Source organism: Ipomoea nil, unplaced genomic scaffold (genome assembly GCF_001879475.1).
Source record: "Ipomoea nil cultivar Tokyo-kokei standard unplaced genomic scaffold, Asagao_1.1 scaffold0813, whole genome shotgun sequence".
Lineage (NCBI taxonomy): Eukaryota > Viridiplantae > Streptophyta > Magnoliopsida > Solanales > Convolvulaceae > Ipomoea > Ipomoea nil.
The window spans coordinates 453,042-478,768 of record NW_017617241.1 but is presented as its reverse complement, the minus strand read 5'-3'; the positions used below and the strand labels follow the sequence as shown (position 1 = coordinate 478,768).

At 35.4% G+C, this 25,727-nt stretch overlaps 4 protein-coding genes across 6 annotated transcripts; 2 read left to right on the top strand and 2 right to left on the bottom strand.

Moving 5' to 3' along the window:
• Positions 1 to 117: 117 nt before the first annotated feature.
• On the bottom strand, positions 118 to 5,305 carry LOC109178202 (ATP-dependent RNA helicase-like protein DB10). 2 transcript variants are annotated; one of them, XM_019327789.1, is made up of 9 exons: positions 5,050 to 5,305; positions 4,463 to 4,792; positions 3,851 to 4,000; positions 3,371 to 3,439; positions 2,578 to 2,847; positions 2,020 to 2,370; positions 1,520 to 1,797; positions 1,062 to 1,439; positions 118 to 973 (listed from the first exon to the last, which is right to left on the bottom strand). In XM_019327789.1, the coding sequence occupies exons 2-9, from the start codon at positions 4,760 to 4,762 to the stop codon at positions 499 to 501; spliced, it is 2,271 nt and encodes a 756-aa protein (XP_019183334.1). In that variant the 5' UTR covers positions 4,763 to 4,792; positions 5,050 to 5,305; the 3' UTR covers positions 118 to 498. The 2 variants fall into 2 exon arrangements, with proteins under 2 accessions (XP_019183334.1, XP_019183335.1); XM_019327790.1 differs by lacking the exons at positions 3,851 to 4,000; positions 4,463 to 4,792; positions 5,050 to 5,305 and adding an exon at positions 2,966 to 3,093.
• A 1,375-nt stretch (positions 5,306 to 6,680) lies between these two features.
• Positions 6,681 to 10,656, bottom strand: LOC109178200 (shaggy-related protein kinase epsilon). 2 transcript variants are annotated; one of them, XM_019327787.1, is made up of 13 exons: positions 10,421 to 10,656; positions 9,956 to 10,151; positions 9,773 to 9,865; positions 9,514 to 9,573; positions 9,069 to 9,341; positions 8,780 to 8,851; positions 8,638 to 8,694; positions 7,939 to 8,079; positions 7,778 to 7,828; positions 7,593 to 7,688; positions 7,418 to 7,501; positions 7,150 to 7,252; positions 6,681 to 7,059 (listed from the first exon to the last, which is right to left on the bottom strand). In XM_019327787.1, the coding sequence occupies exons 2-13, from the start codon at positions 10,073 to 10,075 to the stop codon at positions 6,980 to 6,982; spliced, it is 1,230 nt and encodes a 409-aa protein (XP_019183332.1). In that variant the 5' UTR covers positions 10,076 to 10,151; positions 10,421 to 10,656; the 3' UTR covers positions 6,681 to 6,979. The 2 variants fall into 2 exon arrangements, with proteins under 2 accessions (XP_019183332.1, XP_019183333.1); XM_019327788.1 differs by having other exon boundaries at positions 9,956 to 10,146; positions 10,409 to 10,649.
• Positions 10,657 to 19,529: 8,873 nt separating this feature from the next.
• On the top strand, positions 19,530 to 21,285 carry LOC109178259 (myb-related protein 305-like). The gene is made up of 3 exons (XM_019327880.1): positions 19,530 to 19,729; positions 19,827 to 19,956; positions 20,737 to 21,285. The coding sequence occupies exons 1-3, from the start codon at positions 19,585 to 19,587 to the stop codon at positions 21,089 to 21,091; spliced, it is 630 nt and encodes a 209-aa protein (XP_019183425.1). The 5' UTR covers positions 19,530 to 19,584; the 3' UTR covers positions 21,092 to 21,285.
• Positions 21,286 to 22,013: 728 nt separating this feature from the next.
• On the top strand, positions 22,014 to 25,714 carry LOC109178257 (monodehydroascorbate reductase 4, peroxisomal-like). The gene is made up of 7 exons (XM_019327878.1): positions 22,014 to 22,365; positions 22,701 to 22,752; positions 23,021 to 23,101; positions 23,258 to 23,376; positions 23,703 to 23,922; positions 24,362 to 24,480; positions 24,798 to 25,714. The coding sequence occupies exons 1-7, from the start codon at positions 22,246 to 22,248 to the stop codon at positions 25,524 to 25,526; spliced, it is 1,440 nt and encodes a 479-aa protein (XP_019183423.1). The 5' UTR covers positions 22,014 to 22,245; the 3' UTR covers positions 25,527 to 25,714.
• The last annotated feature ends 13 nt before the right edge of the window (positions 25,715 to 25,727 follow it).

The following is a 25,727-nucleotide window of genomic DNA, read 5'->3' as shown; positions in this document are numbered from 1 at the left end:
CAGTTTTCAACTATCAGACACCCTGCTCTTAAATGGATGTAGAGCAAGAGTGGTGGTATGATTTTTGGGATTTGGGGACAGGAACTAAAATATGATCGCAACAAAATAGAAGTCAGATTTTCAGAGCAAATTACCTCTAAACAAAATATAGAATACATACACCAAAGAATTGTCAATTTTGCAGTAGTCCCCTAATGTCAATTATCGTCACTATCTGTTTCTTACAGTCCAATTCTATCTATAAACACATAGTAGACAATGTCAACACAGCAAGAGTAAAAACTACTGTTACAGGGGATAGTAACCCATTCAAGGTCCTCTTTCACTTCAGAGTTCAGCCCAAGTCTCTACCAAAGATGAACTACTACAATATGCATGCAAGTATAGTATGCAAATGCACTAAAACAATAAAGGCAAGCCAAGAAAACAGACATGCCCATCTCCCTCCAACACCCACTAGGCACTTCAATCAATTCTACTGGATGTTAACGAGGATTCTCAAGCAGCTTGGTAAGTGCCATCTTCCTCGGGACGAATTATGCCTTCCTCTTCCTCCTCCCGACAAGTTTGATGAGATCCATTAGCGTACTCTCTGTTACTTTGCCCCTTGAGTGGAGGAGATCTTTCGCAGTCCTTTTGACCATTAGCATATGATCTTCTCAGGTTCTCACTATCATAAGGTGGCGATCTCTGCTTTAAGGCAACTGAGGATGTTCCTGCCCTGGGTATCACTGCCTCCTGGAAACTGCGTCCTGTGGGACCTTCACGGGAAGGATTAGATCGATTAAACCTCTCAACACTACGGCTCCGACTGCGGCCCCGGCTCCTGTTGTCACCGCTCCATCCAGAAGCCCTAACAGGGCTTCTGCTCTGACTGCGACCATGTTTGTCTGAAGCGTGTACAACACTATCATTAAAGTTGCGAGAATGGTAGCTACCAAAACTATCTGCATCACGAGAGCCTTGACCATGTCTGTCAACAAAAAAACAAACCAAATATCCAAATATCAGTAGTCAACTCAAGAAAGGGAAACAAAAGTAACAAACAGTTGCCTCTTCACCTGTCACGGGAGTCACGGTCATATCCTCGACCTCCACCTCTATCCGATGAGGAAGACATACCCCAACTTCCCCTTGCCCCATCCCGCACACCATTTCCAGAATCATAACGTCCACGACCTCCATCGCGCCCAGCTGGGCCAGAACCCCATGCACGCCTTGCCCTTCCCATTCCACCACTACGCAAAGCAATATCACGTAGTTCAACAGGAACACGCTGGTTAGCACCTTCTAAAACTTTAATGAGATCTGAAGCATGTTTTCCATCCTGGTCACCAAAAAAGGTATAAGCCAAACCAGTTGCACCTGCCCGTCCTGTTCTTCCTATTCTGTGAACATAATCCTCTATTCCAGTAGGGAAGTCATAATTTATTACAACCCTGTGACAATCAAATCAAAAATTACAACCACCCAAAAACAAAATGTTTGCATTTGAATTATAGAATCATGTTACACAGACCTGATATCTTTGATGTCCAAGCCACGAGCGGCAACATCAGTTGCCACGAGAACTGGCGACCTACCAGTGCGGAACTGATTTAACACAAAATCTCTTTCGCCCTGAGATTTGTCACCATGAATAGCTGCCGCCCCAAATTGACGGGTAAGGTTACCAGAAAGTAGATTGCACATCTTCTTTGTTGAACAAAAAATGATAACTTTTGATCCTTGCTCTTGGGATCTCAATATCTGTTCCAGTCTCCGGCGCTTATCCGTTTGTGGCAACACTTCAACATACTGAAAGAATAAAGAAGTGTTACTAAAACCAACATCTCAGTTCATATATACAAGGACCGAAAGGAAAGTGAACATTAGCCTGCATCCCTACACATATATATCTCCCTTAAAACAACAAAAGAAATTGTGTTGCCCAATTCCTTATCAATAACAGATAAGACAGAGTAAACCATCATTAAGCAAGTGAAGTATGAAGGAAATTGAGCAGGTAAATGAAAGAACCTGTGTTATAGACTTGTTTGCTACAAGCTCATCAACATTCCCAATGTTAACCTGGACAGGATTTATCAGTAGATCAGCAGCTATTTTCCGGACCTCCTTTGGCCATGTTGCTGTGTACATAAGAGTCTGTCGCCGAGTAGGCACCTCCTTCACTATCTTCCTTATCTGAGGTTCAAAGCCCATGTCCAGCATACGATCTGCTTCATCTAATACCAAGTATGAAACTTGGTTAAGGCTAACCCTTCGCATTTCCAGAATGTCATTTAACCGACCAGGAGTAGCCACCACAATATCTACCCCTCTATCTAAATCCCTTAACTGTGGACCTTTTGCTGCCCCTCCATATAGACACTGTATCCAGTAACATGAGATTTGCAAAAATCAACTTAAATATACAAATAAAAATTACAATGCCAATGAAAAAAATCAATGGAGACAACATTATTTTAGAGTGCTGAGGGTATACAACGACATGGTCTCATAAAATAAAGTCTAAACAACTCTAGAAACAACAATTCTAAGGACCATGATTGAATGAGGATCATAGAAAATCCGTACCGTGCATGAAATCTGGTAAGATTTACTGAACTTCACAGCTTCATCTTGTATCTGTGTTGCCAACTCCCTTGTTGGTGACAAAACCAATACAGTCGGACCCAATCGAGAATTGTTACGGCGCTGTTTTAGATGTATAAAGCCAGGAATTAGATAGCCCAAGGTTTTTCCAGAACCAGTCTTTGCAATAGCTACAATATCTCGCCCTTGAAGAGCAACAGGCCATGACTGAGCCTGTATTGGTGTAGGAGCTGAAAACCCAGCTTGATATACCTAGAAATGAACAAATTCACAACCCCATCAATGGAAATACAAGCTTCACATTTTTTTCAACGGTTTGCGGTTGACTTATTAGAGTGGCCACATCAAGAAGAAGAATCATCCCCCTTACATAGGCAGCCAATGCATACTGCTGCAAGCTAGAGCAGGAGGACTCCTCTTCTTCCATTCGGACCACGTGGCAAATTGAATCATCACCAACAGCAGTCCCGGCCACGAACATGGATGATCCAGAAGGCCCTTCATAAAAATTGGTCCACCAAATAAGGGCACTCCAAAGACATGAAAGCCCATAAAAGAAGGCAGCAGCACAGTGTACGACATTTAACTCCTCCCAGGAGCAAATATCGCACCTGCGACAAAATTCAATACACAAAAACTAATTTAAGTGCCAAACTTCAACGATGGACTTCCAGACACCACGTTTCAGAGAAACATGCCATTCTCAGATCCTTAACTTTGATGAGAGCATCTTGTCACCAGGGATTTAAAAAGAATAGAAAGGCTTCTGGAATACCTCTCTCAAAATCTCTGATGGAAACCCAGTTGAGTTGAATGAGGTGAGAGGTGGAGGCACATTATCACCCTGACAGAAGCGCAAAAAGAAAAGTCAGAAAATGATTCACATGATAAACAGAAGAAAATTATGTTAATATAAAGTAATAAAATGCATTGAATTAGGTAAACACACATTCACTTGAAACAAGCAAAGACAAAACAGTTTAGATGAGATCATAATTATTTCAACTATTTAGTATTTAGACTAAAATTTGATGAATGCAGGGGTCAAAGTCAAGATAATTCCATGTCTCTAAAATTAAAGCTAACTACAGTTTATGTGTTGGATATAAATAAATTAAAATGAAGAGTAGTGAGATGTAAAGGTAACTCAAAAGCTAGCTACCCGACCCAAGCCCAATGCGAATAAAATGTGGAACTAACACAAAGTAGATGTGTCTGCATTTCTTGAACTATATAAAAAAATTCAGATGCTTACGGTTACAGATATTTCATGCCGCCGGCGATAAGAATCAGGAGATAAGTCACTTCCTACAGTGGATGAACTATCTTTATAAGCAGATGCACCATTTCCTACTAATGGCATGTTTGAAACACCACGAGAGTGGTCGAAGTTGTTTCTTTCACTCTGCAAAACATATAAATAAATTACAGTACTAATTAATAATGTTCAGAAGGGTTGGATATGATAATAAAAATTAACGATAAAAACAAGTACATAAAAAAGAAATGAAAATCCATTGAGTTAACAAGCAGCCATAATAAACAATCTGATCAAGTGACATCACTTTCATAAACAGTCCACCCACCCCCACTTTATACACAGCATTAATGTTAGCACAGAAGATATCCTCCCATTGATTAGTAATATATCTAAACATTCACTACATGAATAATAAGACTATCAGACAGCAAAACCTAAACTAAAATGCCAAAGCCTCCAACAGACGCAAGTTCAAAAAAGGAATTCTACCACAGCATTTAGTGATTGTTGACATCTATTCTCAATAGGCAAACCAGAAGCATTAATATTAATTAGGCAACACAGGAAAAAAGTTGCAAACATAGAAATTGAAAAACACTAAAGTACCTGATAGTCCTCCCCACCAGAAGGCTTACTAGAGCCACGGTGACCTCTACCGTATCTATCAACATCATCATTGTCTCTGTGTTGCCCATGAGAAGACTTTTGAACAGAAGAACTCACAAAACCAGCAGATGATTTATGTATTGGAGCAGAGCCACCAGGCCTCTCATACTGAGTAATATTAGTCTCTGGATTCCAGTAGTAAAGATACCCAGTCTTACCATCAACAAGGCCTTTCCAAGGTTTAGGGAGAGAGGGATCCTCCGGTGCATATCGTGGATCAGCAGATGCAATTGCTGCCATCTCAAAGCTCACTTTGAACAATCGGGGAAGCTGGAATAGGAACAAAAAAGAAATTGAGATACAAAACTAAAATACACAAAGCTAACCATAATCATAGCAATCCTAGAAGTCTAGAATAACGCAGAAACAAACAATCATCAATCAAAGAGCCGTGATCTCAAACCCTAGATATGAATTCGAACTCGATGTCTAGAGTTTTAGGCGTACATACAAATCAGTTAGCTCAGATCTGGAATACAACGAACGCTGAAAGGTAAAAGAGAATTCAGGAAAGAATCGTGGCTTGCCTGGCGAGGTCGCTGCGATCTCAAAAATGAGTGTTGCCTTTTGTCAGGTTGAGATGTGTATAAACGCTACGCGACTCCGATTGTTTCGCTCTTCCTCTCTCTTTCCCAATCTCTCTATTATATGTGTGCTGAAGGGAATGAGAAAGAGAGAGCCACGCTTCCTGAAGCTAAGAAGCGTAGGGTAATGAAAGAGGCGTAAGTATAGCTAGACGGGAATATTTAAAGCAGCAACTGCAAGAGAAAATCCAAATGAGGGAAGACGGGGTTGACGACTTGACGTGGGTCGGGTTAAATATTAACCTAAAGTTAGGTTGACCCGGCTCTGGCTCAGCCATCATCCCAGACCTTAGCAAAACAAAGGTAATGTTGATTGAAATATGATAACCTGTTTTCAAAACAAAATTTGATAACCTAAATTTTGATTATATATTTTTATGTAACAAAAAATTAAGGCAAGTGAATTATTTAATATTTTTTAAAATTTATTTTTTTTTCGCGAAAGTGCGAAACCTTTATCATCCAATGTTAATAGTTCATATTTTCTATGCCTCTATACAAAATTTTAATAGCTATAGATTTAGATTCAGGCATTACACTGTGATCTAGTGGCACAAAATAACTTTTTTGGGCGTTATTGACTATTTGTGTTTCAGTAAGTTGAGAAAGTAGTTATGAACAAATACTATATTGTAACAGAATCAATAGTACTAAAAAAATTAAAAAAATCCATGCTTCTAAAATGCCAAAAGCCACAAAAACGATAGAAACCAAGCATGAATGAACAAAAGGGAGGTTGTGATAAAGAAGAAGAGATTGAGGGTTGGGAAAAAACGAAGAAAGTGATTTTGGAAGAATAAAAATAAGTTTAAGAAAAAAAGTTGTAGAAAAAAAGGATAATTTTACCCTTCAATTGCCTATGTGACAAAAATTTAAATGTCATGGGACAAAAAATGAAAATTTTAATAGTTAAGGACCAAATGTGACAAAAATTTAAAAATTATGAAATCAAAAATGAAATTTTTAATAGTTAAGGGCCAGATGTAAAAACACACTATCAATCTTTCAATGAGATTATTTCCCTTTTAATCTTACTAGTGTGAGACTATTTTACATAGTGTGTACCAATCGAGAAAAAAAAAAAAAAAAAAAAAAAACATTTACCTTATTCTAAAAAAAAAAAAGAAGTTCGAAGAACAAGTTAATTTTTTATCTCTTTTAGTTTTAAGGAGAATTTGGTGTTGATTATCTTTTTTTATCCCATTTTTTGCCATTTATATTTACAAACATTATTAGTATAATAACAAATTAAATAAAAACTGCATACAAAATCTACATATTGTGTGTGCTCATGAAAAGCAAATTGCTTAAAGATTCTCAATTATTAAAGCTGTTAAAATGTTACTCCGTACGTTTCACACAACTCCATTTCAAAATAAAAATCTGTTGAAACTGTCCGTATATAGTATATACCAATACCAATAGGTATAATAATCACACTTAGATTCCACTTGATATGCAATAATTGCTTTTCCACTGAATTCCACTGAATGAATGAAGATTGAAACTTGAAAGCAATGCACATTCCTCCTGTCCTCATGGAGAAATGAATGGTCAGAAAACTTCCAAATAAATTTATGGTAAGCTAGCATAATTATTCAACCCGCAACAGAAATACAAATAGCTTTGTTAATCAGCAAATACAGAAACACGAGGCTGGGGCCAAGCCATCAGCATTCAGCAGGTCTAAGCAAAAAGAAAGAGGTACAACAATCAGGGGTAACAGTATTCTTAAGTCATAAGTCAGTCGAGTATTTAATGAAGTATTGAAGAGCATCCTAAATCTTCAGCCACTGCAGATAATACAATTTGGTAGTTGCAAATCATTACAAGTATACACAAGATAAATACTCCATAAAAGTTACAACACAACCTAGACAAGGCAGGCACACTGCTTTTTTGCATGTTCTGGTATCAATTTGGATAGGAGTTCTGGACCTGCTCCTTTCAGCTCTGGAAAAATAAAAAAATAAAACAAAACTTACAAACAAGCATCCTCTTAAGAAAACCTATGATGAGAATGAGAGGGTTACGAAATCAAACCTTGGGGCCGGAAATTAAATAGAGGTGGCAATGGACGGCCATTAGGAAGACGAGTATTGGGATCGCGGAGCTCATTAAAGAATGGATGGATACAAGCTTCCAACTGCCAAGATGAAAAAACCAATCAGCATATAGAAGTAAAGAAATACTGAGGACACATATACAAGAAACTATAGCATTACTTGTGAAAAAAAGCACTCAGTCTAATGAATATTACAGAATCTTTATATACAAGCTCTTGATCAAGAAAGTTGCCCATAATACTCACCGCAGTACACCTCAGGTATGGAGAGTACTGGAGAAGCCTTGAGACGAGATCTACAGCCTCAGGTGGCATGCGTTTATGGAAGATCTGTGCACAAGAAAAAAGCATAAGAATTGGAGGCATGCAGTGCATTTCGTCTATGACAGAGTACTAAAAGAACACGGGTAAAGGCCCTCACTTTGTGCCATGGGTGAGCCTTGATTTGTGGGAACTTGAATTCTGTGTAATTTGGATTCATACATTTGATTTCCTCACGGGTTGGGGTCCCAAGAACCTGAACATAGGATATATATTAAAAATTGCAATTCCAATTCTATATAAGCTATGGACAAAATGAATTCATCACACTGTTTTGAAAGATACCTTGATTATTTCGACAAGTTGATCAACACCACTATCACCAGGAAAGAGAGGCTGTAATTTTGGAACGAACAAAAACAGAAAAGCAGGATTTTGTCAATTCACATAACATTGTAGCTCTATTTTCTATGTAAAGGAATGGTTTTCTATGACTCAGTTGGCACCTGCCCAAGAAGTAGTTCTGCAAGAACACAGCCCACAGACCATATGTCAATCGCAGTTGTGTATTCAGTAGCTCCAAAGATCAGCTCAGGTGCACGATAATAGCGAGAACAGATGTATGAAATATTCGGTTCACCTTTCACCTGTTAGATTGAAGAATAGCTTTATGGATTTCCTTATTCATGGTTGAAGAACATTGTGTATGTGAAAAAAGAAACATGAATTGCACTAAAACCACATTAAAAATTGGAGTGAAATAACAATGATTGCAAACTGTAGAACATCTGATGACTATATTGGCTGTGCACAGTCAGCATATAATGCACCTAGTCTTACAAAGCTTGGTGCACTGGGAGTCTGGCAAACAATGTCAGCACAAACACTAAACGAACAAGACTTCATTTAATATAACGTGTAGTTCAATTCAAATGAACTACCTTCATGCCCATTTCAGTTACCTTTCAACTCCAACTGTTGAGTCACATGAACATGCAGTATAGTCCAAAAGAACATGAATTTCATTTGACACAAACCTAAATTTTGATGTCATGTATTATGTTATTGTTACATGGGTGCACATTACACAATGCCTCGGTAATAAGCCTAGGCTTATGATAGATTTTACCAGTTGGGTTGTTGGGAAAAGGTGTTCAGAAAAAAAAAAAAAAAAAAAAAAAAAAAAAAAAGGTTATAACAATTACCAGAACTTTGGCGCTTCCAAAATCACAGAGCTTCAGCTGATGGGTGTGAGGATTTACCTGTAACAGTAGACCATCTAAGCAGTACATATAAATATTCCTTTATGAGAAGATTAAAATAATAAATAAGTAAACAAATACTGACCAGCAGGTTCTGAGGCTTTATATCCCTGTGGCAAACTCCAATACCATGGATGTAAGCCAAAGATCTAAAGATCTGTCAAAATTAACTATGATGAGAAGTGTGGAATGCAAAAGATCAAATTCAGTATAAGATCTTATTAAAACCTTGCTTTCATCCATAAAACATAAAGTCAGAAATATTCCTAAGATCAATTTGGATATGTATAATTCTATAATGCCCCTCTAATAGTGTCGAAAAAGTGAGTTTTTGAGAATACTAGCAGTTATGGATTTACTGGAAATGACTTAACCTGATATGTATAGAGCTTGACATAAATCATAGGCATCCTCTGGTTTGCTTTGCTGTAGTGTCTTGATACACGATACAATGTCTCGGGTACATACTCAAGAACTAAATTAAGATAAAGCTCATCCTTCTCTGTGGTTGAAAAGAAACAGTGCTTGAGTGAAATGACATTAGGGTGATCTAGAAGGCGCATTGTCTGAAGTTCCCTATTCTTATATCTCTTATCCTGCAAGACCTTTTTAATTGCAACTGTTTCTCCAGTTTCTAGGCACTTAGCCTGCAAAATCATCCATGCCACTCTGAGAGAAGTAATAAATATGATACTCTGAAAGTATTACAAACATGCTAGAAATTTCTAAATTTCCATATAACAGCTTTCATTAGGAGATCAAATTATCAGTGACTACCCGAGGAATAAAGACATGCAAATCAGCATATGTAAAGGTTACCTGGAAGACAATTCCAAACGAACCCTGTCCAACAACCTGCTCTGCCATGTAGCTAATGGTCTGAATATAAAAAACAAGGTTTTGTGTTAATGAATCAATAGTTTGGTAAAAAAAAACATTTTTTTTACTCCATATTTGATTAGTCATCAAAGTTTCATTTTACACGAAATAGAGGAAGCTAGACTGCCCCAAAAATTCCAGAACTAACATCCCGAAACAGTTGTTGCAATGATTAAAGATCAGATCTACATGCTTTTACCTGCTTGGGCTGACCATTTTTACCGCCAATAGTTGTTACAATGATGTGGCCTGATTCAGTTCCATTTCCATCCACTATAGTAGCTTCCATATCCTGTCAAAGAGAAAATAAATTCAGTTCCCAAAATGAACTGATGTTGGGCACAACAAGACAACAATTAACATCCATGCCCTCTAGATCAACCTTTTCCTGTTTATCGTCTTTGATCTTCATCTCATTGATTTCCTCAGGTAGTTTGTCAACAAGCATTGCATCAGGCTTAGGTCTTCCAGCTACCGAATTCATCTTTCCACCAGAAGCCATATCAGTTAAATAAAACGAACGAGATGCTCAAACGTCACGTCGCAAACCACAAACCATCAGCTTCTTCAATCCTGCATCACATAGACAACACTAAATCAACTAGTATTATAACAATCATACTTCCATTCAGCAAAACCGAGCTTCCATAAACAATTGTGAAATTATGCAGCCCTATTCAGAGACTACAAAATACTTCACAAATCAAAGTCACCTCAACGAAGAATCTAGCTAGTAGCTCAAACATGGTGAAATAATGAAATATTGAAATCCGTGAAAATAATAACGGAAAATAAAGGTAAACAATTAACAAAACAATGAATCATTTAGGCATACCTGCAAATAGGAAATAGGAATTGCTCACATTCCACGACCTGAGAAGCTTTTGATCCACAAGGAATAACCGAGAGGAAGCGTGAAGCAACGAAAACCCTAGAATAACACAATTTTCCAGTCTAGAGAGAGAGTAAAGTGCGCAAAGATGAGTACAACTTCCAATGACTCTCTTTACAAAGCTTTGACTGTGTTTAGACTGGCTTTCTCTCCCTTTGGATGCTCTGAGATTTCTGATGCAGTGCAGCGGACCCCAAATAATTTTATCAATTTCAGTTCATTGCAGTTTCGGAGTTCGCTCCCAGGCGTATGACGTGGCACGTTTTCCGCTACCCGGCTGGCTGTCAAGTCCAATGTGTTCCATTATTGTGTTGACTGGCGACCTGGCATTTTGTTTCGGATCGTGAATTTCTTCGCCGTTGATCCTATCCAGCTGATAGTGACCGTAGGATATGTAATTAGACTTGGACCAAATTCACCTCGTGCCTTTCCCATTTTGACTATGAAAGACAAATTTTCTCATCTTAAAACTCCCATACCTTGACCCAATAAAATAATAAAAAAACAAATCACGATAACTTAATGACGCATTATGTGAAAGAACTAATATTTATGTGTCTTATATTCACAATAAGTGAAAAACAAATCACGATAACTTAATGACACATTATCTGAAATAACTAATATTTATGTGTTTTATACTCACAATAAGTCCACTACATAAGAGCTTTCTCAACTGTAATTTTCTGATGGTTTTTATAAGATGAATAACTTAAAGATGATTTTTTGTTAATATGGGCAATGATTTTTTAGGTAATTTTGTCTCATCCAATGATTAGTTTTTTGTGATCTCAAATGAGAGAGATGGCAGAAAGCTATTGCCTTTGTGCGCATTGGGCACACATTCAGCGCCCAATTTAGCGCGTGAAGTGCACATGTAGGCTGACGCATCATTTGTTTTTTTTTTTTGGTGTCAAGACTTTTTTTTTTCCTTCTTCTTTTTCCTTATTGTTCTCATAATTGACACTTTAAAAATCATAAAAAAATCAATAGCTGATGAGAGTGCTCTTACAAGACGTTTGGTTGAAAGGAAAGAATTAAGGGGGAAAGAAATTGTAATTCGGTGGAAAAAGAATAAAGTAGGAATTACAATTACATTGTTTGGTAAGGAGGAATAATGAAAATGGAAGAAGTGATATAAAGACTAAAATACCTTTTGTGTAATAATTTTAATAATAACATTCAATGACAACTATGTCTTTTCCTCCCCTTTCCCTTTGGATAAATTCATTGAATTGCAATTCATAGAGAGAACCTATAAATTGCAATTCACTCCAACCAAACAATGTAGTTTATCATTTTATTAAATTGCAATTCAATTCCAACGCAATTCATGCTAACCAAACACCCCTTATATCACGAAGTCCGGATAGAATATCATATGCGGGCCTAGATGGGCCCGGGCCTGCCATTTGGTCGCAGCGGTCATAGGTTGATCAGGCAAAGCCGCTAAGGTCCATCATCATTAACTCAAGTACGCCATGGTCCAAAGACCACAGCCGTATATTTTAGACATTTGATTGGAAAAAATAATTATTTATTATGTCAATCTCACGAGTCAATTTACTAAAAATTATCATTTTATATTTAAAAATAATTATTAATAGATTAATGTTTGAGTATTTGAGTTATCTTTTGATTCAATCATCATTAATATTTTTAAATTTTAATTCTCAACTAATAATTTAATTGTTTTTGTTATTGACTTGGCACCCTGCATGCAACGATTAGCGTAACTAAACTCCTACGGAGTATTAACTAATCATAAATTCTTTTATTGATAAATGCAGTTTTTATTAACATTGGGCCATCAAAATATTTACTTAGCGTTGTTTATTATGGACTCCAATTCCTTCGGCCTTTTTCAGTTATTAGCTGAGCCTTTTCAAGTGGGCCTGATATACGAAGTTACTAACCCCTCAATTTTTATCATACACTTGAGAAAATGATAATCACAATTCAGTTTAGTTTAGTTTAGTTTTTTTTTTTTTTTTTTTGTTACTTTTTTCGGATTATATATTGGACTCCATTAATTCGTTCTCAAGTCTATGAGAAGGTAAATTTTGAGTAAATCTAACTATAACGGTATTTTCAATAGTGGAGATTTTGATGTGATTTTTAAGGAGTTTTTGTAAGTATGATTATGAAAGAGAAAATGAGAGGAAATAAAAAAATTAGGAAAAAAAAACAAAATAAAATTGAATTAGAAATAAAATTTAAAAAAAAAAAAAACAGGTAATTAACGCGTCCAGCTGGCGCGTGCAGTGGGCACGAATTATTCTTCATGCACATGGCTGTGCGGCTCTTCCTTTTCATAACTGGGCCCCACAAACTGCCACAAACTGACAAAATCCCCATATTAGCAGGAAGACCTCTAGCATTCTCTTAAGTGTTTCTCTCTCATTCAAGATGACAATTTCTCTTAAAAAATGTGAACAATCCCCTCATTGGGATTGCTCTAAGACTCAACATCAAAATATACATTTCTGCGCATACTGAGTTCAATACAAACTCAAACCCCCAATGAAATAAGTTTTAAATAAGTCTCCCCAAACCCCCAATGTCCTAAAGGTCACAATTCAATTTTGATGGATACATTGTCATTTTCATTTAGAGCAAATATGCAACCATTATCTAAAAAATTGAATAGGCCAATACGTCTTTACTCTCACAAAAAGTTAAACTTTGATCATTGTAGTTACTTTTGGACACTTTGTCCAATCCCATATCTTCATTGGATGGTTTCCACGTACACTTCATGTTCTCCTCTTCATTTATTTCATGTGAGTTTTTTAAATTTGTTATGGGCAAGTATCGTATCAAGGCGATTGGTTGGCAAGAGTTGTAATTATTTTTCTAGATAAATTTTCTATACTTGGTATGAGTGAATTAAAACCAACTCCTTTGAGTTTATTTTATAACACACGTGTAAATGACTATAAGTAGAGATGTTTTTGTAAAGCTTAAAAAAATTGCAACAACTTCTATATGAAGAATTACAATATACAGCCGTCATAAAGATTATATTTCTTTCGTTCATTAATTGATACTTCAATGAAGATATAACAAATGAGTATATACCTGAGACATAACAAATTAATAATTAAACTTTAAAAATTCAAAAATATTATATTGGCATCACAATATCTAAAAGTGAAAATCAACATTTTGGTCTCTCAATTGTTTTTCAACTGTCAATATAGTCAATATTTTTCAATTTCAATCAATTTGATTATCAAATTGTTTAAATTTTCGTCAATTAAACTCTTTCAGTATCCAAATTGACAACAAATTTTAAAAGTAGAAATCACCATTTTGGTCCCTGGAAGGGTTCGATTGACAAAGTTTTAAATAATTCGAAGATCAAATTGGTAGAAATTGAAAACTATAAATTGAACTATCAGGTAAAAATAATTAAGGGACCAAAATTGTGATTAATTATATTGAGAAATACATAATTGTTTTTAATAAAGGCCCAATGCATGGTATGTTTTTGGTCCATCCTCACATAATGAGCAATCTATCAACTAATGGCCACAAAATGGACATGAGATTAGGATTAAGTCATTGCTCACAAGACACAAAATGAAATACCTCTAAATCAGTGGGATAATTTTGTGGCCATTAGCCATTAAAACATCATTCTCAGTACCATCATTGCTCCAACCATTTTGGGAAAGAAATAAATGCAATTCATTTTCCATTCATGAACTTGCCCTTTTCGTGAAGGGAGAATTGTCTTCCCTATAAATTCACTTTAGACTACTACAATTTTTGATCGAGTTTAATTAGTTATATTAGTTATTAAAAAGGATGTAATAATGATCTATAAAGTATTGTTACAGTAGAACATGAGTTTAGATCAAAGAGAATTTTAGAATTGAAGTTCCTAGTTTTGGATATCAACTGTTGGTGTTTGTATTTTTTTTTTTTTTTTTGAACTGGTTACCTCCCATTTTAAATAGTCACAATTATACCGCTTGACCACAAGATCTTTGGCTATGTACGTACAATTTAAAAATAGAAGTAAGGTAAATTATAATAAACATATAAAATAAAAAATTACTAAATAATAGTGTTACAAAAATCTCGTCCAGACATCGGTCAGCTGCCTAGCATATCACCATAATCGGTTGTCTAGGCGGCAGGCTGACTACGCCGCCTAAGCCTCTTAGTCGACCGATTAGCTATTATTTTTTTTAAAAAAATATAGGTTATTTCACTCAAAACGACATTATTTTGAGCGAAATAACCCTAAAATTTTTAAACTCGGGATGTTTTTAAAGTTAATATTTAATATTTTAATATTAACTATAAAAGTATTATATAGTTTATAATTATTAGTTTTTAAAATTTTAAACATATTTTTTTAAAAATAAAAAATAAAATAAAAATTACATGGACACCTTGGCGCCAGTTAAAGCCCCCAAACGCGTAGCAATTTTTTCAACTATACTAAATGACAATACTGATTTGTATATGCGGGCAAGGGCAATAATGATTTCTGTACTATTTGCTAAAACCAATCATTCAGAATGAAACTTTCAATATGAAAATGATTACATATATGCATGTCCTACATTTTACTTAATATTAACCCAAACAAGCATTATCAATGTTGGTGCCTAGGAGCAATCGGGATAAATTTTAAGTTTGTTGTAACTAGGAATAAATCTTTAAATAATTGTTGAAATGTCAAATAATAAATACTTCATTACTTTTAAGTATGTAATTGAATTTAATGGTGTAATATTACATGATTGTATCATATAAATATACATATATGACATATGTTGAATTAAAGTAAGTATTTTCTTCTCACAATTAACTCTAAATGCTACTTTTAAGGTTCATATTATTCAACATATTTCTTTTATGTGTAAGGGTGAGAATACAATTAAAAATATATTGCAATATAGCAATAATACGAATTTATAATGTCATTGATTAAATAAATCATTCAAATATATTGATAAAAAAAGAAAAAACATGCACCGAGTCTTAGCATAGTTAGTTCGTCGCCGCCAAATTAGTCCTGTGCGATTTACCTTTGCAGTGGTCGTGTGGGCCGGACAAAAAAGACACTCTTGGCCATTTAGTTATAAGGTGGAATGGATACAATCCTTTAATTTAATAGTTGGTACCTTCATATATATTTGGCTTATAGGTTTAGTGGAAATTAAAGCATGAAGGTAACAACAATAATTAGTAGAATTGTGCTTAGACTAATCCCCTCGTTAAGGATGGATAATTCATCTCCATTCAATCACACCCCATGTTGATATTATTCTTCTTTGAATTATAAGCAAATAACATTTTTCCACACCTAGTTGTATCCTCGTCGTAAATTTTGATTGTTCAATTGTTTTCGAAGTGTCTTCTTAAACCAACTTTGACTTAATAAAATTCAATGACGAAAAATTTCAATTTGTAGACAATTAAAGAACGGAAAAATAGGTTCTCCCAAATGGGAGGTCATGAATTCGAGTTTCAGTGCGTACGGTATATACGAACAGATGATACATTGTAACGGAGTTATTAATACTAAAAGAAAAATGAAAAAGTATAAAATGAACAATTTTTTTTTTTCTAAAGACAATAATGGCCCCTTTAATTTCACTTAAACTAATCAAATTTTAGTGCGACTAATCCCAAAAAATAATCATTGAAGGGGTGGTGTTACGTTAAGCCTTAATTGGCCACAAACTAAGCTTCCTAAGAGTAGTAATGCTTCCAAACAACTTTGGCAGTGAAGTGTCAAAGCTGTGCACAGTTGTAAACAGGAAAATTAAGAAGGCACGATTACATTAATGATGGGCACATAAGCACATTATTATGAAATGCACGAATGGTTGACGATGCACAGCGAAAAAGGTTTGCCGGTGGCCTAGCTCGGGTTAGGAATCAGTCTCCAAACGCCGATTCATTATCGCGTGTTGGCACTGATAATTCATCGTTCTCCTCTCTCCGTTCTGATCTGTGCCATTTTGTCCTTTTTTCATGTCTTTGATTTCTCGCAATATTTTGTAAGTGACGAGAGAAACTTGCAACTAAGATATGATTGTAATTTGATTTCAGTTCTGAATCATCAATTCCTACTAAGTACACACTTTTTTCTTTTTTAAATTCCGAATTGAAATCAACCGGTTTCGAACCAAAATTGACGGTTCTAAATCAAAACCGTTCATGGTTATGGTTCTGGTTCAGTTGCTATAACGTCCGATTCAGTTTAAATAGAACAGTGGTCACCCATAGCATCCATTATCTGAGAATGTGTACTGTGTAAATTCAACCCTGTAACTTTAGCCGGGAAATGACTACAATGAGGTAAATCAGTTTAGATTGTCTATAATTGATCAACTTAAAGAAATAAGTGTAATATAAATTTGTAGTTGTCAAGTCAAAAGGTAACCAACTTGTCTATAGTTGCTTGATTCCTCGCATTTTGTGTGGACATGACACTGTTTACACCTAATCCTACGCACGGTACGGTTTCGTTTAATCACTTGTCTAACCTACGACTACGACTTGCTTAACCTTAAAAAATCTTTGAAATAATAATCTTGATTGCATATCTTCCTTTGTACACAGTTGAAAACCGGCGCAGAGGAAATGGGCAAGAAAGACTTTGGATTTGGAATATAATATCAGTGAATCTGGACGGACATTTTGAATGAAGTAGTTTGTTGACTGGAGAACTGCTGTGCACTCACATTTTAAGGATTGTAGTGAATCTGGACACTAACTTGTTCAATTTGAATTGCCCACCATTGGTATACAATTTATACAAAAAAATTATTTGTAATGTAAATTTATATATTTGTATCACATAGACTATAGAAAAAGTTTTTTTAAAAATAAAAAAATAAAAAAATTATGACTATGCTAAATAAATAAATTAACAAAACAAATGGAACAACTATTGTTTTATTGTAAAGATCAATTTCTATTGACATTTAGCTTTAGCTCCAATCATCTTATAGAATATTTTAAACGTGTGAGATTGTTTCATATGAGACGTGTAATATAATATTAATATAATACTTTTTAGGATTTCATACATATTCTTAGAAATGGCTAGGCACTAGCTTCCACCACTCCTTCTAGCCAACCTATTTCAAGATGGACTTCAATTAAACACTCTATATTGATGAATAGAACATAACAACTTGAATCCTTGTTAGTCGAAAAATGTTTCGACTTTTGAGCTTATGAACATGCCAAGCGTAGTTGGTTCATCGTCTAACTTAAAAGTCATGATTGGATGTGGCACTGTGGGGTTCGAACCTCATGCAATAATGTCCAAGGATGATGGAAGGTCTGAATTGATCGGTGGTTAATTGCACGACTCGCTGTCAAGCACTAAAAGCTTCAAATTGAAGATTACAGACACACACCGTACCAATTTGTATTGAGTATAATTATCAACAATTTATGTTACAAAATATTACTACGAAACTAATATTTCTAGAAAAGTAACAAGCACAAGAACGAAAGGCAAATGGTATGCTGATTAGCTTTAGTCGTGTGATACCCACACTATATTTAAAACTTTATTTGCTACCTCCCTTTGGTGCTATGAGCATGGTAGTTTAGGTTTCCAAGAATAAAACAAACTTTTGTTTAACATTTGAGCACACAAATGAATAAACTCATCGAACTAGAATAGTGGTATGAACACATCATTTCGGAGGAAAAGGAGTAGGCTGGGTTTCGAGAGGTAGCAGAAAGTTACAGTCTATGTAACCTTCATAATAGACAAACATTAATATGAAAATTAATTCTAAAATTTAAAATTGAAATTAATTCAAAATTAATCTCGTAGTATCAGAATTAATGGTCCAGAACGGTACATTCGAGGAGTCAACTATTCAGTCAAGATGTTTGCACCACCACTCCCCCCCCCCCCACTCCTCCCGAGCCTCTATGCTATACAATTCAACATCCTTCTAAAAGGCTCTTGTATGTATACTGTATAATTATGCAAATCCCATTCTTTTTTCAACTTGAGGTGGCACTTGCTTGTTTCAGTCTTTCCACATTCATTTCCAACTTAAATACGTCTACTTTGATAATCAATTTCATATTCATCATTATTATCCATTTTAAACGTACAATATATCAATCTCCGTCTCGAATAACTCAATTCTTCTTTGACCTAACCCAAATAACAAGTGGACCACACATATATTTGTACTACAAAATAGTCACTTACAATGCTATTTTATGATATTTGTCCAACCATTTATATCACATACAAATCAACACACTTTAGAAATTTCCTATCTCTTACATATCCCAACAAAAAAAATTGAAACAAATATTATTTGACATAGATTAATAATGATTTCTTGAAATATACTAGAGAGTGAGGACAATAAACTGGGGACAATAAACTGCGGCCAATTAAATAAGTATTTTTTTTATGGTACTTATGTGTAATAGTTTGTAAACAATAAATGAGAAGTAAATCGTAGTAGAAAGATTATGTGTATGACATACTCAATTTTGTTTGACGGGCTCGATCAAAAAGGTGTTAACATACAAGAATACAATTCATAATTTTTTAGTACAAAAATAATGTTCGACGTACTACAAACATTGCCACCTCCACCTCTTTCGAGATTATCAAATACACATTTTGCTTTATTGGCTAACCTAAGTCTCTATTTCTTTCTCTGTTTGTTTGTTTTTTTTTTTTTTTTTTCGTTGTACGAAGAAATGATTATTATAAAGTTGTAAATAATAATAATAATTATTATTATAATTATAATAATTTGAAATTTACATAATTCAATTTTATACTGCACCAATTTTGGACATAGCTTGGGGACCTAAGGTGATCGTATATGCACAAGTGCATTGCATGCACTAATGACTAATTAGTATTTATTTATTAAAATTAAACTTTCTGCTCCTTTTTATTATTATATTAAGTTGACTATACATAAAGAAAGTTAGGTTAAAACTTAAAAGCCCTGTATTAGCAGTAGCTTACGCTGATTAAATGCCGGAAAATACACTATTCATCTTAATTTTCAGCTCTCTATAAATACGGATCAGTCCTGCTCCCATTCTTCTTCAATCCACAAAATCATTAATCTTCTCCTCTCATCAAAATGGATAAGAAAACATGCTGCAATAGTAGCTCTTATGATCCTGAGATCAGGAAGGGACCTTGGACTATGGAGGAAGACTTGATTCTCATCAACTACATTGCTAATCACGGCGAAGGTGTCTGGAATTCTCTGGCTCGATCCGCAGGTAATTATGATTAAGGAAATACATTAATTTTTTTCAATTGAAGATTAGGGAAGTGATTAATGTAATTAAGTAAATATCTGTTTTGTTGTGTATGTAGGTCTCAAGCGTACCGGTAAGAGTTGCCGGCTCCGGTGGCTGAACTACCTTCGACCGGACGTCCGGCGGGGCAATATTACGCCGGAGGAACAGCTATTGATCATGGAGCTTCATGCTAAGTGGGGAAACAGGTGAGCATATAATATATATATAATTTAAATGTGTAGTTTAAGTGTATCAGTTTAGATTGGATCATATCTTATTAAATCATATGGTACGGTGTTGTAAAAGTTCTCGATTTAACGTCGTACATGTCGATGGAGCCCATGCCTTCCTAACATTTGAAGAGAAAAGGCACAGGTTAATTTCCTTCTACGAAATAGATAGCTACCATATATAATGTCTGGCCTCTTCAAGACAAATGGGCATTTTTGTGTACCTTATGGTTTTCGAGGAGTTTACGACACCTCCCAGCCGTACAAATGAGAGCTAAAATTAACATAAGCACCACCTAAACCTTGGTTAGAAAAACAATACACTTTGGAGGCAACTCCGATTAAGTTAGTTAGACGGTTAGCTTGGTAACCACGAATTGAAGTTATTATAAGTTATACTTTCAGTGCGAGCGACTTGTTAGCATTCTTGGTTTAAGTAGATGTGGACAATCTAAGTCGATTTATCTTCTTATGGTTCTTTGCCCAATCGTAATTGGACAGGCAATGTGGTACACTTTCATTGTTGGAATGCAAATTTGATATGTTAATGCATGTTTATTGGTTAATTTTGGCTCTCTTTTCAATTCTTTTGACTTTGTCGATGTTTGTTACTTAGCACAAACATAGTTATATCAGCTAACATGCTTGCTTGAATTGAGCAGTCATTTCTAACTCTGGTTTCTAAATTTGAGATTTGTGGGTTTATACTATATTCAGAACTAATTATATTGGCCCTTTTTTTTTTTAATAAAAAAGGTGGTCAAAAATTGCTAAACATTTACCCGGAAGAACGGATAACGAGATAAAAAATTTCTGGAGGACTAGGATACAGAAGCATCTGAAGCAAGAAGCAGCAACAAATGAGAGTACTGTAATTAGCGGGCAGGGTTCCTGCGACAAAACCGATCAAGTAAGTAGCACGAGCGCAAGCCAACTCTCTTCAATAGGGCAAGGGGACATCTACTCTTCACCGCAATCGTCCTTCGTTTGTAATATGGAGATCGAGACCGGTTTTCAAGGTCATCATTTCCCCTCTCATGAATATTCCAACGACGCCGTTTGGGGCATGGATGACATCAGCTGGTCCATGCAAATTCTCAACGGAGATTAATTAAGCTGGCCGGATGTAAGGTTGTCAAGTACATTGAGCACTGCAGAATTATATATATTTCACCATACATATGATTACGTCTGTTATATATGCCCAGTACAGATATACGACGTCGTACTATAATGTATACATGACCATCATCCCATATTTGTATACCTCTATATAAATATATGGAAGTGTTATCTTATGTTTAAGGAATAGTGCCCTTACGATTTTAAAATTAAAAAAAACACACACACACAAATAAACTATGACGTTTCACTTCTTTCAATAATTAACATTATTTTTTTAAAAATGGAGTTTGTTTTTAAAATTATTGCAAGAACAAAAATTGAACATTTTTACTAACAACAAAAATTAAAGTGTCAATTGGTATGGATAACGATTGGCAACGTAGATATATACATATATAAGAGCATACTTTCTGATAACTACTCACCGGGAAATAATTATAAATTAATCAAAATCATTCATTTAAAAAGATCTAACAAATATGAAACAATCAGATAAAAAACACAATAACCTTTTTGTAAATAACTTAAATTTTAAAATATAACTAGGAGCTAGCACTATAGAATACAACTAAGTAAAACTACATAATAAATTTGTTGAAAAACGTAATAACATTTTTACAAATAATTCAAAATTTAAAATATAACTATCTAACATTATAAAACGCAACTCAGCATAACTTAAAAGTGCATGTGTTAAGTGCACTTATATATATATATATGACGGCTCTTAGTTCTCTCATACGATAATGTTTTTATTTGGTCCAAGTTCTCTCTCTATATTTATTTATTTATTTATTTATTGATACGTCTTAGGACAACGGATAATGATAATTGGTTTTGTCTTTTTCATTGGACAGCAAAGAAAATAAGTAATCTAACGGACTTTATCCATTTAGCAATTTTAAAACATTTTTTGTGGCCCGCTGAAATTGAATTATCCTAAAATGGGCTTTGATTTATCCACCGGGGCGTGTATGGGCTGTTGAATGTATTGGCAAAAGCAGTAAATGCAAGTTGGAGTCATCAGAAAATCATGGCGGATTGAGTCTCCGTTTGCGCGAACTGTAATCACTCGTTCATTCAAACTCCGAGGGAGAGCGGGAGGAGTTGGCCGGTGGCGGCAGGCGGCGGCGCGGAGGGATGGGAAGGGCGTTTGTGTATGTGATCGTAGGGGGAGGAGTGGCAGCAGGTCATGCTGCCCATGAATTCGTGAAGAGAAGCGTGTCTCCCGGTGAACTCTGCATCATCTCTGAAGAACCTGTACTGTTTTAAATTATTATGATCAGTATTTGGTTAGCTTAGCTGAATGTTAATTTTCGCTCGAATTGATTCATTTTCGTTATCGGAATTGTGTTTCAGTAAATGAATTTCTCGATGTTGTCCTCAACTTTGACGCTATTATGGTTTATGCTATGTTGCCTCTCTGAATTGCGTTTTAAATGATTTTAATTTCTAATTTGACTTCTTTTTTTCGTTGCTTTGTTTCTTTCATTTTTGGAAGATCAAATTTCTTTCTGATTCTTCATCGTTATCAACTTATCAACAGCTGAATCGTTCGTGAGGGGAGCTCTGAACTTCTGCTCTTTAATTTTCAGGTTGCACCTTATGAAAGGCCTGCATTAAGCAAAGGTTATTTACTTCCAGAAGGTACCCCTCTTGACGTTTTTTTTTTTTTTTTTTTTTTTTTTTTTTTTTTTTTTTTTTTTTTTTGCATTTCCCAGTAAAAGATGCTTTCACTTATGAAAGGAAGTCTTTATAATGAGCTGTGCCTTCATGTGTTTTGCTCATTTCCATTGAAAGATGATTATGAGAGGAAGTAATGATCCTTTTTTGTGTGTTCATAGACTAAGCAGTATCAAAACTTAATAAGATATGCGAACTTGTGTTTTAATTTGTTGTTTTTCTTCACATTCAGCTCCAGCACGCCTCCCATCATTTCACTGTTGTGTTGGTACTAATGAGGAGAGATTAACACCAAAATGGTACAAGGAAAATGGTAATTGTACATCTCATTTTATCTTTATGATTTATAATTGAAAACAATTCCCAGTATGTTTACTACGGAGTAAATGTTTACTGATGGCTGAGATATTATGAATTGGATGTAACTATTTTTACCATGATCATTGTTTGATTGACATTTTTTATACAGGTATAGAATTGGTTCTTGGAACTCGAGTTAAATCTGCTGATGTGAAGCGAAAAACATTATTAACTGCAAGTGGTGAAACAATAACCTACAAGATTCTCATTGTAGCAACTGGTGCTCGGGTACTTGTAGTATTGGAATTTCCTGTTTCTTTCTTCACTACTCTTGGATTGAATTATTAACATAATGCAAATTTTGACTTGGAACAACAATGAGTTTGGGTCCAGTCATTATGTTACATATTTCATTTAAAATCTTTAGGGCAAAGAGATGCTAGTATAGATCACATAGAAATTGACAATTTGACACACTAACATATTAACAGTAGCTATTAAATTAAATTCCAGCTTTGAAAAGGTGGAACGTATGAGACTAGTGAATTTCATAGCACATTTTAGTCCAAGTAGTTATATGATGTAAATGTGCTTTTTGGCATATATTGAATTAGGCATTGAAGCTCGAAGAGTTTGCAGTGAGTGGCTCAGATGCTGAGAATGTTTGTTATTTACGGGATTTGGCTGATGCAAACAAGATGGTGAACATGATACAATCATGCTCTGGTAAAAATGCTGTTGTCATTGGTGGTGGCTATATTGGGATGGAATGTGCTGCTTCTTTGGTGATAAACAAAATAAATGTAACTATGGTCTTCCCAGAAGCACATTGTAGTAAGTACTTCATTGATGATTTTAGAAGCCTTGAATAAATTTCTTCATGTTGCTTACAGAGAAACAAGGAAACTTTAGTCATATCAATGTTCTCTATGTTGTTAGCAAATGAGATTTAATTAGTATAACTGCACTGCCTTAATTGCAAGCAATGAATTAGAAGTAACAGAAATTGGGAGGTTTTAATTCATTTCTTTCAAGGAAGCATTTTGGAAATGGAGATCAATCTGGTTTGGAGGGTTTCACAACCCCAGTCCATCCATCGTGAGGACAATAAGTGCTTTGTATTTTGCTGGATTAGTTAATTGTATTGTGCAATTATTGTTATATATTTTCCTATTTATCATCACATCAGTTGCATATTCCTGTCCAGCTTAAATCCTTGCATTAAGCTTAAGTCCGAGCATTTATTAATATTCAGATTTTATTTGTTGTTTAGTGGCCCGGTTGTTTACACCAAAGATTGCAAGTTATTATGAAGAGTTTTTCAACTCAAAGGGAGTGAAGTTTATCAAAGGAACCACCTTAGCATCGTTTGATTTCGATGCTGATAAGAAGGTAACTTTACCCTCTTTCTTTGTTTTGTTTTTGTTTTTGTTTACTTGGAAACCAAATTTGTAACTATTCTACACCATGAGGCACTAAAAATTATTGTATCATGTCAAAATCTGTATTCATATGAATTATCTGTTCTCTGAAGGTGAAATGACTTTCATTTCTGTTATGTGAGATTATAGGTGCCTTTTTAGAGTTGAATATGAGCATTATTGCTACCAGTAATTATACATATGGCATTAAACTATAGATATTAGCTTATTGGCATGCTATTCCGAATATAAAGCTTTAATCAATGGTCTGGTCAATCGGTCATACAGGTTGATGCAGTTAATCTCAAAGATGGAACTAAGCTTCCTGCTGATATGGTTGTGGTTGGAATTGGAATACGTCCAAACACCAGCCTTTTCGAAGGCCAGTTGACGATAGAGAAAGGAGGAATCAAAGTAAATGGAGAATTCCAATCGAGCAATAGGTCAGTGTATGCTGTCGGTGATGTTGCCGCTTTCCCACTCAAAATCTTCGGGGAAACCCGGAGGCTGGAGCACGTTGACTCTGCACGCAAGTCAGCACGGCATGCTGTTGCAGCAATCTTGGGGAAGGAAACAAAAGACTTCAACTACTTGCCGCTCTTCTACTCCAGGGTGTTCACGCTCTCCTGGCAGTTCTATGGCGACAACGTGGGCGAAGTAGTCCATTTTGGCGATTTCTCAGGACACAGTTTCGGCGCTTATTGGGTGAACAAGGGTCATCTTGTCGGCTCATTTCTGGAGAGCGGAACCAAAGAGGAGTACGAGGCTATATCTATCGCCACCAGGCTGAGACCTGCCATCGAAGACTTGACTGAGCTTGAAAACCAAGGTTTGGCGTTTGCCGTGGCGTTGAGTCGCGACTCGCCACAGTTGCAGCCTGTTGATGCTGCTGCTGGGAGTTCGGCTCTGGTTGTGGAAAAACCATTGTACCCTTGGCATGCCACGGCTGGAGTTATACTGGCTGCTTCAATTGCAGCCTTTGGCTATTGGTATGGCAGGAGGCGTCGAAGATGGTAGATGACTAGTGTTTTCATCATCAGTACTTAGTACTTGTACGTACTTCCACTGGGTTTTTCTTCTTTATTTTGGGTGCGCAATTTTAGAGTTGTGATTATGTTGTAGTAGTTTAGCTGTTTAGGTCCGTCCAGGAGAATTGGAAATACTTCATCTTACACATATCCATCAAAAATATTCCTATTCTAAACTTGCTACGAAGTC

Excerpts from the sequence above, each read along its gene's own strand:
- LOC109178257 (XM_019327878.1), top strand. The coding sequence starts at position 22,246 with ATGGGAAGGGCGTTTGTGTATGTGATCGTAGGGGGAGGAGTGGCAGCA. Across the intron at positions 22,366-22,700 it reads GCATCATCTCTGAAGAACCT|GTTGCACCTTATGAAAGGCC; the intron begins GTACTGTTTTAA and ends TTTAATTTTCAG. Across the intron at positions 24,481-24,797 it reads ATTTCGATGCTGATAAGAAG|GTTGATGCAGTTAATCTCAA; the intron begins GTAACTTTACCC and ends TCGGTCATACAG.
- LOC109178200 (XM_019327787.1), bottom strand. The coding sequence starts at position 10,075 with ATGGCTTCTGGTGGAAAGATGAATTCGGTAGCTGGAAGACCTAAGCCT. Across the intron at positions 9,866-9,955 it reads AAGACGATAAACAGGAAAAG|GATATGGAAGCTACTATAGT; the intron begins GTTGATCTAGAG and ends TCTCTTTGACAG. Across the intron at positions 9,574-9,772 it reads AAAATGGTCAGCCCAAGCAG|ACCATTAGCTACATGGCAGA; the intron begins GTAAAAGCATGT and ends TTTTATATTCAG.
- LOC109178259 (XM_019327880.1), top strand. The coding sequence starts at position 19,585 with ATGGATAAGAAAACATGCTGCAATAGTAGCTCTTATGATCCTGAGATC. Across the intron at positions 19,730-19,826 it reads TTCTCTGGCTCGATCCGCAG|GTCTCAAGCGTACCGGTAAG; the intron begins GTAATTATGATT and ends TTGTGTATGTAG. Across the intron at positions 19,957-20,736 it reads CATGCTAAGTGGGGAAACAG|GTGGTCAAAAATTGCTAAAC; the intron begins GTGAGCATATAA and ends TTAATAAAAAAG.
- LOC109178202 (XM_019327789.1), bottom strand. The coding sequence starts at position 4,762 with ATGGCAGCAATTGCATCTGCTGATCCACGATATGCACCGGAGGATCCC. Across the intron at positions 2,371-2,577 it reads CTTACCAGATTTCATGCACG|TGTCTATATGGAGGGGCAGC; the intron begins GTACGGATTTTC and ends TACTGGATACAG. Across the intron at positions 1,440-1,519 it reads TTGGACATCAAAGATATCAG|GGTTGTAATAAATTATGACT; the intron begins GTCTGTGTAACA and ends TGATTGTCACAG.